This window comes from Rhineura floridana, chromosome 6 (assembly GCF_030035675.1).
Source record: "Rhineura floridana isolate rRhiFlo1 chromosome 6, rRhiFlo1.hap2, whole genome shotgun sequence".
Lineage (NCBI taxonomy): Eukaryota > Metazoa > Chordata > Lepidosauria > Squamata > Rhineuridae > Rhineura > Rhineura floridana.
In genome coordinates, this window is record NC_084485.1 from 83,811,606 (window position 1) to 83,826,143 (window position 14,538).

The 14,538-nt window shown below is 41.0% G+C and overlaps 1 protein-coding gene across 6 annotated transcripts in view; it reads right to left on the bottom strand.

Annotated features, from left to right (window-relative positions):
- EIF2B3 (eukaryotic translation initiation factor 2B subunit gamma) overlaps positions 1-14,538 on the bottom strand; it is a 147,291-nt gene that overhangs the window by 39,828 nt on the left and 92,925 nt on the right. For all 6 annotated transcript variants that reach the window (XR_009763524.1, XM_061632820.1, XM_061632818.1 and 3 more), the window contains exons 7-8: positions 2,020-2,150; positions 1,310-1,500 (exon numbers count right to left, since the gene is read on the bottom strand). Coding sequence is in view for 5 of the 6 variants with exons in the window: in XM_061632820.1 (XP_061488804.1) it covers positions 1,310-1,500; positions 2,020-2,150 (322 nt within the window). In the remaining variant the exon portion in view is untranslated. The remainder of the gene's footprint in view (positions 1-1,309; positions 1,501-2,019; positions 2,151-14,538) is intronic.

The following is a 14,538-nucleotide window of genomic DNA, read 5'->3' on the forward strand; positions in this document are numbered from 1 at the left end:
TGGTATGCATACTTATGGTGAAGCTAAAACCAATCATCTCTCTCCCCAAGTGATGGCACAGGTACACATGTAAGCCACTCAAAATGTGACTACACAATGTGCACACAAAGGGTGCAAAAAAAAAAGGTGTACACTCAACTAGTAATATGTGAAGCAGACTTTAGATAATAATGCTGCAGGTAAAGACTGTGCAAATGTGGGGGAGGGGAATTAAATGCATATACTGTAGATAAAAAAAATATTTATCTTGCACCAGACAATGAAAAAAAAAGTATCAGAAATAAGCATTCCTTTTTAATGATTACTCATTGACTTTTGCTGTGGGGTTTCACTCAACATTTTTTCCTTAATAATTTTACTGTCCTGGAAAGTTAAACACTAAAGGGAAATCTCTGACCATCAAGACCCGTATGAGGATTTACACATTAGTTGGGATTACCACCCAGGTACAAACAAATTTTCAGGCCTGAGTCCAAATGCTTAACTATTTAGATATTTTAAAACAGTGGTGATTGGGGGGGGGGGAGAGATAGACAACCTATGCAGCTTCTGGATGAATTCAGCTTAGTGGCTTCTAACACAGGCTGACAAATGTACAGATTTGCTTTCCCTAGCAAGCTGCAGTCCCTTTTAACCCTTTAGCTCAAAATCAGCAATGCTGGCAGCAGTGCATCCTTTGTCTTACCCCTGCCATAAAATGAGGCCTTTTGGCTACCGTTTTAAGTATGCCATAAGACAGGCCCCTTTCCTCTCATATGGCAGAACAACTTCCTAACCAATGCCTGCCTTTGTCTGTACAAACATGGGGCTGCTTCAGCCAACCTGCTTACTGAACATTTATCCTGATTTTCTTGTACAAAGCTTGCACAGATGTAATACAATGCCTGTTCTTTATTCAGCTTTTGGCCTAATTTGTTTGCAGGGAGGTTATATGACAATGACAAGGAAAGTTATACGTCTTCCTGTCAATCCATCGGTATCCCACATTTTTGTTGTGACAGAGCACTTTAATCCACTCTAATTGCACAAACCAAAATTTTCCTCCCTCAAAGTAGTCAGTCTGGTAGAGACCATGACACCCCTTAAAAGTGTGAGCAGCCTAAATGTTAGATTTCAGACACATTGTACAGTACGCCCACAGAAGAAAGAACTAAGCAAGAAACACATTCTCTCAGCTTGTGTATTCATGATCATAGGACATCAGTCTGTACTGAACTCTTGCAACCCTGTACATATCTCCACCTTCCACAAGCCATGCAACATCTCAAAATTGTCCCTACTGGACAGAACACCATGTTTTTAGCCTCACCTGTCTGTTAGCTTCAATGTACAGCCCAAGAGTGTTTACTCGGTAGCAAAGCCCATCCTTCATGATGTGAACATAACAACGAACTTTCCCTTCATGGAATGACTCCTTCACATCTCCTCTGCAATTGTTCCAACAAAGGTTGTCTGTGCCCAATTCAATCAGGCTATTGTCCTTCAGGAAACTATAGATGTCTGTAGAATATACATAGCCATACAAGTGAGATTAGAGTGAACACCAAACAGTATTTTAAAAGTGTCACTAGGGAAAGGATATAGCACATTTTTACATATGTATCTCCTTGTGCTGTATGAATGAATTGGGACTAAAAGGGCAGAGATGGGAAGGAGGGTGCTGAGATTTACAGTCCATGCAAAGACTTAGCCTCCAGGTACCCTCATGTTGTACTACTGGATAAAAGCTTTCCTTGCATGCTGTCCTGGGACTGTAGAGGTGAAGGGATGGACATACTGGTCTCTAAAATCAGCACAAGGAGCAAATCATGTGGATTGCACCCACGCATCATGGAAGGACAGGGGGAGTGTCACCCTGTTATTCTTACTTGATCAGGGTTAAGAAAGTATCGTTAAAAAAAACCATGCAATGACCATGCTAGAAGCATATTCTCAGAGTGACTTGTCCAAAGAGACACTTGGCTTCTCTCTCTTCTAGGTGCCAAGATAAGCTTTCTAGCTACTGCTTTTTGGACTAACCTAATGGTTTCTGGTCCTTTTTCTTCTGGTCATGTTCTTTGTTGTTTTGACCCTGTTGCAATGGTACAGGAGAGGAAAACTGCTTCCTAACCAAATATGGAATCAACTCACTTCTGATTGATGTAAATGACCTAGGGAAATTAAAAACAAAACAAAAATATATACAGATATTAAATCTGGGTACACTTGGAAAAAAACAGGTTGCTTACCTGTAACTGATGCTGAAGTGCTTATCTGTGCATTCATACAATTTGATTCAGTGCCCAAGCAGGGGTGGGAAACCCTCTTTGCACTCCCCGTGAGCCAACTTTGACAGGTGGCTGGAGCAACCCATCTGTCCATCACATAACATCATTATGGTGTCATATGATTGCCAGGCAGTTTGTCCCACCCACCTGTCAAAATCCCTTTTGTGGGGATTGCAGAAGTGACAGGGAGGGGGGAAAAAGGAGCACAGGCAGCAGGTGGGACTGCTCCCATGCTCCCCTGATGCTTGCAAAGGGCACCTTTCTTTCTCCCCCTCCCCATCAAGAGACAGGAAGGTGAAAAAGGGGCCTTTTGCAAACAAAGGCAATGAAGGGGACTTCTCCCACCTGCTGCCTTTGCTTGCAAAAGACATCTTTCTTTCTGCCTGGCTTGGCTGCGCATGCTTGTTCCCAGTAGTGAACAGACACATACAGCCAACTGAGAAGCATTTTGCTGCCACTTGTCAGCTGAGAAGTGGGTGGCTAAATCCTGCCTTGCCTGTTTGTGCAGCCTGTGCAGAATTGAACCCTGCCATCCTGCCCATCACATGGGCATGGTTTGTAGAAAAAAGCCCCACTGGCCAAACTGGACCCCCTGGAAGGCCAAGACTGGCCCATGGGCCAGAGGTTCCCCACCCCGTTCTAAAGTTTTAGATTGTGAGCTTGTAGGCAGGGACTTGAGCTCTTACTTCAGTACAGAACCAAGTGTGTATTAGAAGCTTTATAAATCATTCATTCATTCATTCATTCGATTTATATCCCACCCTTCCTCCCAGAAGGAGCCCAGCTTGATAATAAGGATGATGCCAGCCTAGGGGTTGGTGCTTCTGTCCCTCTCCTGAGGCAAAGAGATCTGGTCTTGGTGTACATGTCCTAAAAAGACAAGAGCATTCTCTTGATTTGGAGAGAGTTCCACAACTTAATGGCTACCACAGAGAATGCGCTTTCCCGGGCCACCACGCCTCGAGCTTCTGAGGGTGATGGAACTACCAAAAGGGCCCCCTTTGCTTATCACAACACCCGAGAGGGTCTGTAGGGAAGGGGGTGGTCTTTCAGATATTTGGGACCTACACTTTAAATACTAGCTTGACCACTTTGAATTGGTCTTTTTTTTTTTTTTCAATAATTTTTATTCAGATTTTCATAAAACATACAAGACAAAATCATAAAACATTCAAAGACAAAAAACAAAATCAAAAATAGTTAAACAAAAAGAAAAAAAGAAAAAAAAAAAAACAAAAATAAAAAATAAAGAGTAAAATATTGACTTCCCATTTGTCAAAGATCAAATCAGTTATAAGTCTATAATATATAACAATCCTGTCTCTTAAGTCATATTATAAAATCACTTTCCTCCAGTAGTTATCTTACTTAATCATCAAATCTCATAAACATTACTTTATTCTTTCCACAAAAAGTCAAAGAGAGGTTTCAATTCTTTAAGAAATATATCTATCAATTTTTTTTTCCAGATAAGCATATCGATTAATCCATCTCATTACTAATTATGATAATCTTATTGTCATAACCATAGTCAAAATAAACATTTCAATTAATCCATCACATCAGAATCTGTTAGGTTCAATAATTTCAGTTGCCATTGTTCTATTATCTCTATTAGTTCCATTTTCCATCTTCCATCTTCAGTAGTCTTGTTAAGTCCAGTAATTTCAATATCCAATCTTCCATTATCAGTATTCCATAATAATCTTGCTGTCAAAGCCATAGTCATATAGTAAGAGTCTGATGGGGATTACCTCTATCCCAAATATTTTCTTGCCATCCATTCTGAATAAGTTGCTGAAATACTGCTGTAAAATCATATCTCTGTTCTTTTTTTCAAAATACACTGGGTCATCTCTTAAAAGTTTTTCCATTGTCACATGGCTGCAGTTAATTCCATAGATTTTCTCTATATTGGGCTCCATCACATCATTCCAGTCCAGAAGATTATCCATGCCATTGATAACTTTATCTCTAGAATCTTCATTCATTTCTTCAGAGATAACATTGAGTTCCAAACAATAGATTTTATTTCTAAAGTCCATAGACTCCAAATCTTGTTCCTGTTCCACGTTGGTTCCAATCTCCGGGATCTCCTCTCTCACAGGGACCCCTATTCCAGTCTCCAGGGTCACCTCTCTCACAGGGACCCCTGTTCCAATCTCCGGGGTCTCCTCTCTCACAGGGACCCCTTCCAGGGTCACCTCTCTCACAGGGACCCTTATATCTTTAATCTCCTGCTTCATTTTACTCAATTCAATTTTCATTATCTCAATCTCATCCATTATTTTCTGAAACATAGTTATTTCCAGATTTTCAGCCACTTTCTTAATTGCCATTTTAAAAGAAAAATATAGAAAAACCACTTCTTATTTCAGCAACAATTGGGTTAATACTCCAAACTTGGTGACATCACAGTATAGACAGAGCAGACAGCCTTATCTCTCCAATAGTTAAGTAAACAAAATGCAGTTCCCAGGATCGAAACAATTAATGGCAATCGTCAAGAAACAGATTCGTCAAAATAAAATAGACCAAAAAGAGAGTAGTCTCAAAACAGTATAATATTTTTCAAAATAAAAATCTGGAATAGAAATCCCTCTTCTGTGTATATCTTTAGAATGCAAATCCAGGACAGCTTTTTGCAACAAAAACAGAGATAAGCTATTAATTAGTGCGTAGCAGAGAGAAGTTACGGCTCCCCAGTGAGATGTCAAAAACCGATCAATCTGGCAAATCTCTTTTAAACAGCAACAATTTAAGTCAAGTAAAAGAAAAATATAGAAAGAAGGGTGCTTGCCTGTTAGTGCGTTCTCTCTTAGAAGATAAGATGAACGTTCGCTTTTCCAGATAGAGCTTGCTGTTGAAAATCCGTCCCACCTTCGTCGGCTGGACCTCGTCCCATAAATTAATGAGATCTGGTCGTCCCAACAGAAATAGGCTTTGAGGTTAATCTCTTCGTTTCTCCCTACCCGGGAGAAGTTTAATCAGTCAAAAAAAAAGAAAAAACTGACTGATATATCTGAATAAGCTTCTTTTGAGGCAGGAGCCCGTCTCAAAAGCAGGCACAGGCTAAGTCACCCTTCCCGGAAGTGTCCACTTTGAATTGGTCTTGAAAACAAACTGGCAACCAATGCAGCTGTTTTAAACAGGGGTTATATGAGATCTAAAGGGAACCCCAGCCAGTAATCTGGCTGCTGCATTTTGGACCAGTTGAAGTTTCCGAGTCATGTTCAGGAACAGCCCACGTAGAGCACATCACAATAATCCAATCTGGAAGTTACCAGAGCATGGAGTTGTTGTTGTTACGTGCTTTCAAGTCAGTTTTGACTTATGGCAACCCTATGGATCAGCATCCTCCAAGAGCATCTGTTATAAACCACACTGTTCAGATGTTGTAAGTTCAGGTCTGTGGCTTCCTTTATGGAATCAATCCATCTTTTGTTTGGTCTTCCTCTTTTTCTACTCCCTGCTGTTTCCCCCAGAATTATTGTCTTTTCTAGTGAATCAGGTCTTCTCATTATGTGTCCAAAGTATGATAACCTCAGTTTCATCTTTTTAGCATCTAGTGATAGTTCTGGTTTCATTTGTTCTAACACCCAATTATTTGTCTTTTTCATGGTACATGGTATATCTGTAAAGCTCTCCTCCAACACCACATTTCAAATGAGTTGATTTTTCTCTTATCCGCTTTTTTCACTGTCCAAATTTCACATCCATACATAGAGATCGGGAATACCGACTTCCCAGGAGGATCCCTCCGCCTGTGCAGCTCTGAGACGGGCTCCCGTCTTAGATGAAACTTTTTCAGTCTTAAATTCAGTCAGAAGGGTCTTTTCTGACTGGGGATAATTTCTTCCGGATAAGGAAGAAACGTGAGATTTCCCACACAGCTTTGTTGTGATTGTTGGAGTCTGGAATTCGTCAGAATTTCTATGCTAGCTCAGCTGAATAAGTGACCTTTTTTTTTTCTTTAAAGAATAACGGATTAACAGGCAAACATCCTCCTGTCTACGCTTCTAACTTTCTTATCTATACAGCTAAAGAGATTTGTCAAAGTAACAGCAATTAAGATAACCTAGGTGAGTTAAGACTTTCCTTTTTTACTCACGGAACTAAGAGGGAAGAAAATAAAAATAGCCTATCTTTCTTTTATTGCAAAAAGCTGACATGGAAAATAGCATTTTAAAGATTACACGGATGAGGGATTTCTGATTGGAAGAGAAAAGAAAAATCTTTTTGATTTATAAGACTTTTGTGTAATATATGTATGGGACTATTTTTCCTGATCTATTTTTTTTTTGGACGAATCTGCTCATTCTCTCTGCTACTAGTTATTTGGACGCTGTGAACTAAAGCTGTTTTTGCACTTCTGGGCATATAAGAGATAAGGGCTGTCTAGCGTGTGACGCCAGTTGGTTGGAAAGATTAACTCCTTTGTAACTGGATAAAGAAATAAACTGCTCTTTGCTTGGGACATTGAAAATTGAAGGAGTTTTGTTCCTTTGGCTTTAAGAATGACAATTAAGAAGATCATGGATGTACAAGAAGGGACTTTATCTTTAGACATGTTTCAGAAAATAATGAATGGGATTAACTCAATAAAACAAGAACTGAGAAATAATAGACAAGCGTGGAGAATTGAATTTCACGAAATGAGACAGGAGCTGAAAGAAATGCAGGATTCTATGAGAAAGGAGAATAAAGATAGATCTGGAAAACCAAAAAAGGATGAAAGAGAAATTAAAGGCAAGGTTCAAATTATGGAGATTGGATTAAATATGGATATGAAAAAAGATTTGGATTTCCTGGCTGTGACGGATCCTGGAGACAAATATTACAGTTTGGAACTCAGCGCTGTCCTTGAAGGAATTGAAGAGATTGGAGATAAAAGATATTATCGGTTCAAAAAAATTCCTGGACTGGAAGGATTTGATGGAACTTGAAATGGAGAAAGTTAACAGAATTAATCCCTGTTTTGTGTCAATGGAAAAATCTTCAAGAGATGTACTAGTGTATCATGTGGAAAAAAGGAACAGAGATGCGGCTTTGCAACAATACTTCAGTGATACGTTTGGAATTGATGGCAAGAAAATATCTGTGATGGAGGAAATTCCTATCAGACTTTTATTATATGACTATGACAGCAAGATTTTTGGGTGCGTAAAGATGGAAGATGGACCCAATAAGGATAATGACAGAAGAGCGATTTGAAATTACTGGACTTAGTAGACTTGATGAGTTGGATTATTTGACATGTTTATTTAGAAAAAAAAATTGATTGACATATATCTCAAGGATTGGAAACTTCTCTTTGACTTTTTGTGGAAGATTAAAATGATATGATGTTAATGAGATTTGAAACCAACTAAGATAACCGCTGGAGGAAGGTGATTTTATAATCTATTAAGAGATAGGTTTGTTATATATTATAGATTTATAGCTGAACTATGACAAATCGGAAGTCAATATTTTTATATATTTTTTCTTTTTTATTGTATTAGTTATTGATTTGTGTTTTTTTCTTTTGGTATTGTCTTGGTTTTGAAAATTTAAATAAAAATTAATTGAAAAAAAAAAAAGAGATCGGGAATACCATGGTCTGAATGATCCTGACTTTAGTGTTCAGTGATACATCTTTGCATTTGAGGACCTTTTCTAGTTCTCTCATAGCTGCCCTCCCCAGTCTAGCTTTCTTCTAATTTCTTGACTATTGTCTCCATTTTGGTTAATGACTGTGCCGAGGTATTGATAATCCTTGACAAGTTCAATGTCCTCATTGTCACCTTTGAAGTTACATAAATCTTCTGTTGTCATTACTTTAGTCTTTTTGATGTTCAGCTGTAGTTCTGCTTTTGTGTTTTCCTCTTTAACTTTCATTAGCATTTCTTTCAAATCATTACTGGTTTCTGCTAGTACTATCATCTGCATATCTTAAATTATTTATATTTCTCCTCCAATTTTCACACCTCCTTCATCTTGGTCCAATCCCGCTTTCCGTATGATATGTTCTGCATATAGATTAAACAAATAGGGTGATAAAATAACACCCCTGTCTCACACCCTTTCCAATTGGGAACCAATCAGTTTCTCTATGTTCTGTCCTTAGGAACAAATTGGTTTCTCCATATTCTGTCCTTATCTCCATATTCTGTCTTTGGAGCATGGAGTACTGTGGCCAAATCACCTCTGACCAAATGGGGTCAAAGCTGGCAAACCAGATGGAGCTGTATAAAGGCACTCCTAGCCACTGAGGCCACCTGCACCTCCAGTGACAATGTTGGATCCATGAATACTCCCAAGCTGCAAACCTGCTCCTTCCAGGGGAGTACAACTCCATCCAGAACAGGCTGTCTCCCCACCTCCCGGAGATGAGAACTCTGGACACATGACACCTCTGTCTTTTCAGGATTCAGCCTGTTATGTTTTTTCTTCGTGATCTCTGTGCAGCCCCAGAATTGGGTGAATGGTAAGTGACTGGATCAAATCAGCTGGAACTGAAACCATAAATACCATAGCTAGAGTAAGAGCTGAAAAAGAGGTGGGAGGCTTGGCAATTGCAATCCTGTTGCCACCATATTACTATTGTTTCTTCAGTTCATCAGAAATATGTGGGTCTGAAGTGGCAAAGATTTTGTTCTTTCCGCTCCTCTGAGTGCTTGAAAGCCAACTTGGTAGTGTGTTTGGGTGTTTAGTCTTTGCTAGAGGGCTGAGCCGTCAGAGGCCTGTGGAGGTTGGACACTGAGGTCAGAACAAGGCTTAGAAGGTGTTGGAACAGAGACTGTTCTTATTTCTTCTCTGGAAGGTTCCCCCACTGCCCTGACTCATTGATTTAGAAGAGAAGGCTGCTAAGGACTTTACCAAAAGCACAGCACATAGTCTAAAATGACATTTTTCCCAAGCTTCGTTAACAACTATTTAGTGACAGCACTTGATCCTCTGTTTCCAACCCAGAACATTTCAATCAATGACCTTCCCTGCCCAGTATGAGAATATTGCTCCTACAACTGTGGCTCTTTTAAAACATTACCTACAATGTAACAGGTGTAGGGCTGGTTGTCACATTAAAAAAACTGTATTTTGCGAAATAAAAATGGAATGTAAGCCAACTAACTAGAAATACTATGAAAAGAAAAAATGAGGAAAATTACTGAGCTCAGAGAGGACTCTTAGAGAAGGTTCTCTGAGATACTGCTGTTGCAATTGGCAGAAAAGAACTGACGAGGAAGGCACCCTCCTGCCTCTTAGGACACATGTATTTTCTAGAATAGGGCTGGCTAAACTGTGGTTGCTGGACTACAAATTTCATTAGCTCCAGCATGGTCAAAAGTCAGGAATGATGGGAACTGTAGTCCAGCGATATCTGGAGGGCCACAGGTTAACCACCCCTGCTCTAGAAGGTTCCAGAAATGTTCTCTGCAGCATAGGGACTACAACCCTGTCCACTCCCCAAAAATGCACAATACAAAAGCATTAGCAATCTCAGATTATTTTTTAAAAACTGGATTGAATTGAAATCTAACAGTCAAATACTGAAAATATTGTTTGTACCAAGCAGCCTTCATTAAACAGGTGTTTCTTTTTATAATTTTATCATGGCTTCAGATAAACAATTTTGCGCTGAACAGATTAAAACAATTTTTGAGGCATTATAGCTTTCTCTTCTATTTTCATAACTAGAACACCTGGGACTGATTTGCTGCCTCCTTGAATGCTCCAGTAGTGCTGACTTATTTGCCTCACAGAATGAGGATAAGAGGCTAACTCTACTTTAAAAATTGCAAGCTCTTGGACCACACATAGCTCTTCCCTTAAGAGGGAAAAATGCAATACTTCTAAGACTGGCACACATTGAAGATGAGTATCAGAGAAAAGCATCACGGACACTGACTTCTTTCACATGTTCAATGGATTTTTAAAAGATGCAACAGATGCAGTAAAAACAGTCCAGTTATAGTTGGTTCTCTTGAAAAGCCGTATATGTATGTTACTTTCCCAAACATGGAAACTGTTCTCAGTGTTGGAAAAAGTGTATAGTATAATGTATGAACTGGAAAACAGGGATGTGAACATCTCAAGTTCATGTATCAAGAAGCCATGGTGGTATTTGCTTCTTGATGTGTACACATCACCCATCATATATTACAGAGAACACACTTTTTCCTACTCAGAGATCATGTTTGAAAAAGTAATATACAAAATGGCCTTGAGACATGGAAAAGTTGGATTATGTTTGAAGCCAGAGTTGTTTTTTTCCATCTCTGACTTCCATGGGATATTTCAGCTTTCATCCCCAGACCTACTGTAAAGATTATACCCAGCATTTTCCTGGCATTGGTACAATTGAGGTTTTCAACCAAAGTTTCATAATTGTACCCTATAAATTTTTAGGCAATGCTTGTGAAGCAATCTGAAGTATCCTAAACATAATCATATTATTTTGTCATAATTTTACCCTCCTCTGTGTATGGTATTTTGCAATCTGTCCTTAATGTTTGAAATAATTAGAGCTTAAAGTAGCTATAATCAAGAGCTAATGAATAACTCTTCATTCTTGAATCACAAAATCTCTCCCTGCTGTTTACAGTTTGAGTATACCATACCTCCTCCCCCACCACCATGCCTTATGCCATGCATGTGGGTGTGCAGATGGGTGGTTTACTAGCTGAAAACCTTAGCATGCAACTGTGCCATTCAGCAATGATTTCCTGCTTGGTTTTTATGCTGTGTCCAAAACCGACAGTTCGGTGTTTCTCTGAGGTTGGCCAGAGCATTTATGGGATCCATTACATATAAAATCATAGTGTTTGGCAGAGGCCAACATTGTCTGATGCAATGTTGCCTAGCATGGAATTAAAGAGATGGAAATGGGAAAATGGTAAACTTGTGCCATTGCATTCTTGGCTTGGCTAACACTTGTCACAGGATCCATCTACCTAGCATTACAGTGCCCGTTTAAAAGGAGGGAGGGCTGGTAAACCATTTCATCATCTGTAGCATGCCAATGTCAACCTGCTTCCTTATTACCACATTTTTTGTATAAGAAACTAACCATATGTGAATGCTGGTTATCCTGTGCTGGTCAAGCAGGTCTTACAGGGATTGTCCCGGTGTCTATGCTTTTGGAAGGTATTTTTTTATTAGCATAAAGGAAGTGGGTGATGAAGCCTTTGGAATTTTCTTCATGTTTTTGCCAACATTAACGGCGGCATGAGAATGTTACATGGAATCTTGCCTACCAATGTGGCAAATGAATATGGAACTGGCAGAAAAAAGAAGGGAAAGCCAGGCAGTGGCGTCACTAGGGTTGGTGTCACCCGGTGCAGTAACTCATGGTGTCACCCCCATGGACCTCCTCCCGTACCAGACCATACAGAATCCTTAGTAATGTTTTTTGTACTAACGTTACTCGTAAATCGTAATTCCCGTATATCACTGAATGTAATAGCAATAGTAGTGACATAAACAACTAGCAAAATTAAAATTACACCTTTAAATTACAATATCGTACGCACAGCCTAAATGTATTTACATTTATACATAGTTTCATGTGGTTAAAGTGAAAATTCACCACTGAGATTAGGGAGCAGAAGGAATATGGCAAGCAGGGCCGCCCCTAGACTGGTTTGTAAGTAAGGAGGTAGGCAGGCCAGACTGGGAGATGGGGGTTGGCTGAGGGCAGACTTAGCTTGGTGGGGTGGTGCCCTACTTGCCCTAATTAATGAATGAGCCTCCAGTGGAACTTCAGTGTCGTCCCCTCAGTTATTTTGGGAGTTAATGGCATTCCATATGAGAATCATGGTTCCACACATGCACCCTGCAGTAGTGCAGATTTAGGAACTTTTACTGTTGTGTAATTTTTATAGAGGTGAAAGAGCCAGGCTTATTTTGTCCCTTAATTGCTCCCTTCCTAGGAAGACTTTAGAAAGGTTTACAGCTTTCCTGGACACTGATAACGCATCCTGAACCTCATGTAACTGGTAGGGCTGGGAAGGACTCCGGTCTGAAACCATGGAGAGCCGCTGCCAGTCATTGTAGACAATCCTGAGCTAGATGGACCAGATGACATAAGGCAGCCTTCTATGGGTGGTATTCAACTCAGTCCTACTCAGAGGAGGCCCACTGAAATTAATGGACCTAAGTTACAGTGCAATCCAATATATGTCTACTCAGAAGTAAGCTCCATTAGGTTCAATGGGACTTACTCCTATGTAAGTGTGGATAAGAGAAAAATCAACTCATTTGAAATGTGGTGCTGGAGGAGAGCTTTGCGCATACCATGGACTGCAAAAAAGACAAAGAATTGGGTGTTAGAACAAATTAAAGCAGAACTGTCACTAGAAGCTAAAATGATGAAATTGAGGTTATCATACTTTGGACACATAATGAGAAGATGTGATTCACTAGAAAAGACCATAATGCTGGGAAAAACAGCAGGGAGTAGAAAAAGAGGAAGACCTTCTGCCTGCAGGAAGAGGAACATTGCGCTGCCAAGGAGGGAGAGCCCCTTGTCATCTGCTGCTGCTGTGCTGCTTCCCCTGGCTGTCACCATCACCACCCTTCCTGCTGGACTGCTGCTATTAACAGCTGCCATGCCCTGCAGGACCAGGTCCCAGGTACTCAGCCAGCTGTGGCTAACCTTTTCCACCTGTCCCTCCTTGGAGGGATATATAGGCTGGCTGGCTGGCTGAGAGGCCTGGGAGACCTTCTGCCTGCAGGAAGAGGAACATTGCGCTGCCAGGGAGGGAGAGCCCCTTGTCATCTGCTGCTGCTGCTGTGCTGCTTCCCCTGGCGGTCACCACCACCACCCTTCCTGCTGGACTGCTGCTATTATATTTTATTGTATTTTAATGCTATTTAATTACTTGTTCTGTTGAGTTTGCTATTTATTTCTATGTTTTTGTATTTTATGCTGTTTTACTCTTATGTACACCGCCCAGAGAGCCTTTTGGCTTTGGGCGGTATAGAAATTAAATTAAATAAAAAATAAAATAAAATAAAACAAGAGATGGATTGATTCCATAAAGGAAGCCACAGACCTGAACTTACAAGATCTGAACAGGGTGGTTCATGACAGATGCTCTTGGAGGTAGCTGATCCATAGGGTCGCCATAAGTCGTAATCGACTGGAAGGCACATAACAACAACAACAAGTGTGTACTGGATTGCAGCCTTAGTCATGTCCATTAACTTCAATGGGTCTGCACTGAGTAAAGACTATCACTGAATACCACCCAATACAATTAAAAGCAAAATAAAACATTTAAAACAATTGAAACAACTAAAAGCATGTTTAGAATCTTGTTTGGAAGAAGGATTTGGCTAAAATGGGGCGGGTGAAGGGCTTTGAGATTCCATTATGGCACTCTCCCTCCAAAATTTCCAGCACTGCTCCCAGGTAAGTGTACCTAGGTTTGCAGCCTGAGCAGTAGACCCATTGAAAATATGGGGCATGACTTGATCCATTCAGTTCAATGGCCTTACTTTGAGTGGAAGTGAATCGGCTAAATAAAACACAACCCAGTGCTTTATTGCTGACGCGCTTGCCGCCCTGGGCTCTTTTCAAACCATTTATTTCAATGCCTCTACTCTGAGTAGGGCTGCTATGCACCCCTCCACTAAGAGTAAGCCCCCGCTGAGCTCAACAGGGCTCCCCACCAGGGAAAGTGAGACTAGGCAAGCAGCAGCCTTGGGGAATCATGACTTACCCAAGCTGGCTGGCTGCGTGGGCGGCTGAATGCTGGCTGACTTGTTGGCTGACCTGCCAAGAGGCCGGCGTCCAGCCAACCAGCCCTCAGCAGCAGCAGCAGCCACCGCACACAGCCTATAGCCAGGAGGGATTTTCTGGGTTGCTTGGCTGCATGCCCGGCCTCAGGCTGCTGGAACTGCGGAGAGGGAGAGAGATCACACCATTCTGCCAGCCTGTGAGGCGGCAGGGCGGGTGCTGAGTGAAGAGGGCAGTCGCCACGCTCACTCCTCTCTCTCTCTCTCCTCCTTGGCCGCTCCTGCCGCTTCCCGGCAGCAGTGCCTAGGGCAGGGGGCAGCTCGTGGTGTCACCCCCGTCTCGTGGTGTCACCCGGTGCGGCCCACACCCGCCGCACCGCCCTAGTGACGCCCCTGAAGCCAGGAGGATTAACAATGACAGAATTTGATCTGAAGGGAAATGAGAACAGCCAAAGCAGCCTGCACCTTGTTTTTTAGGGTAAGACAGGAACAGCAGCACCTTGCTTATAACAAAGAAGAGGTAAACTGATAAAACCAAGAGATTTTT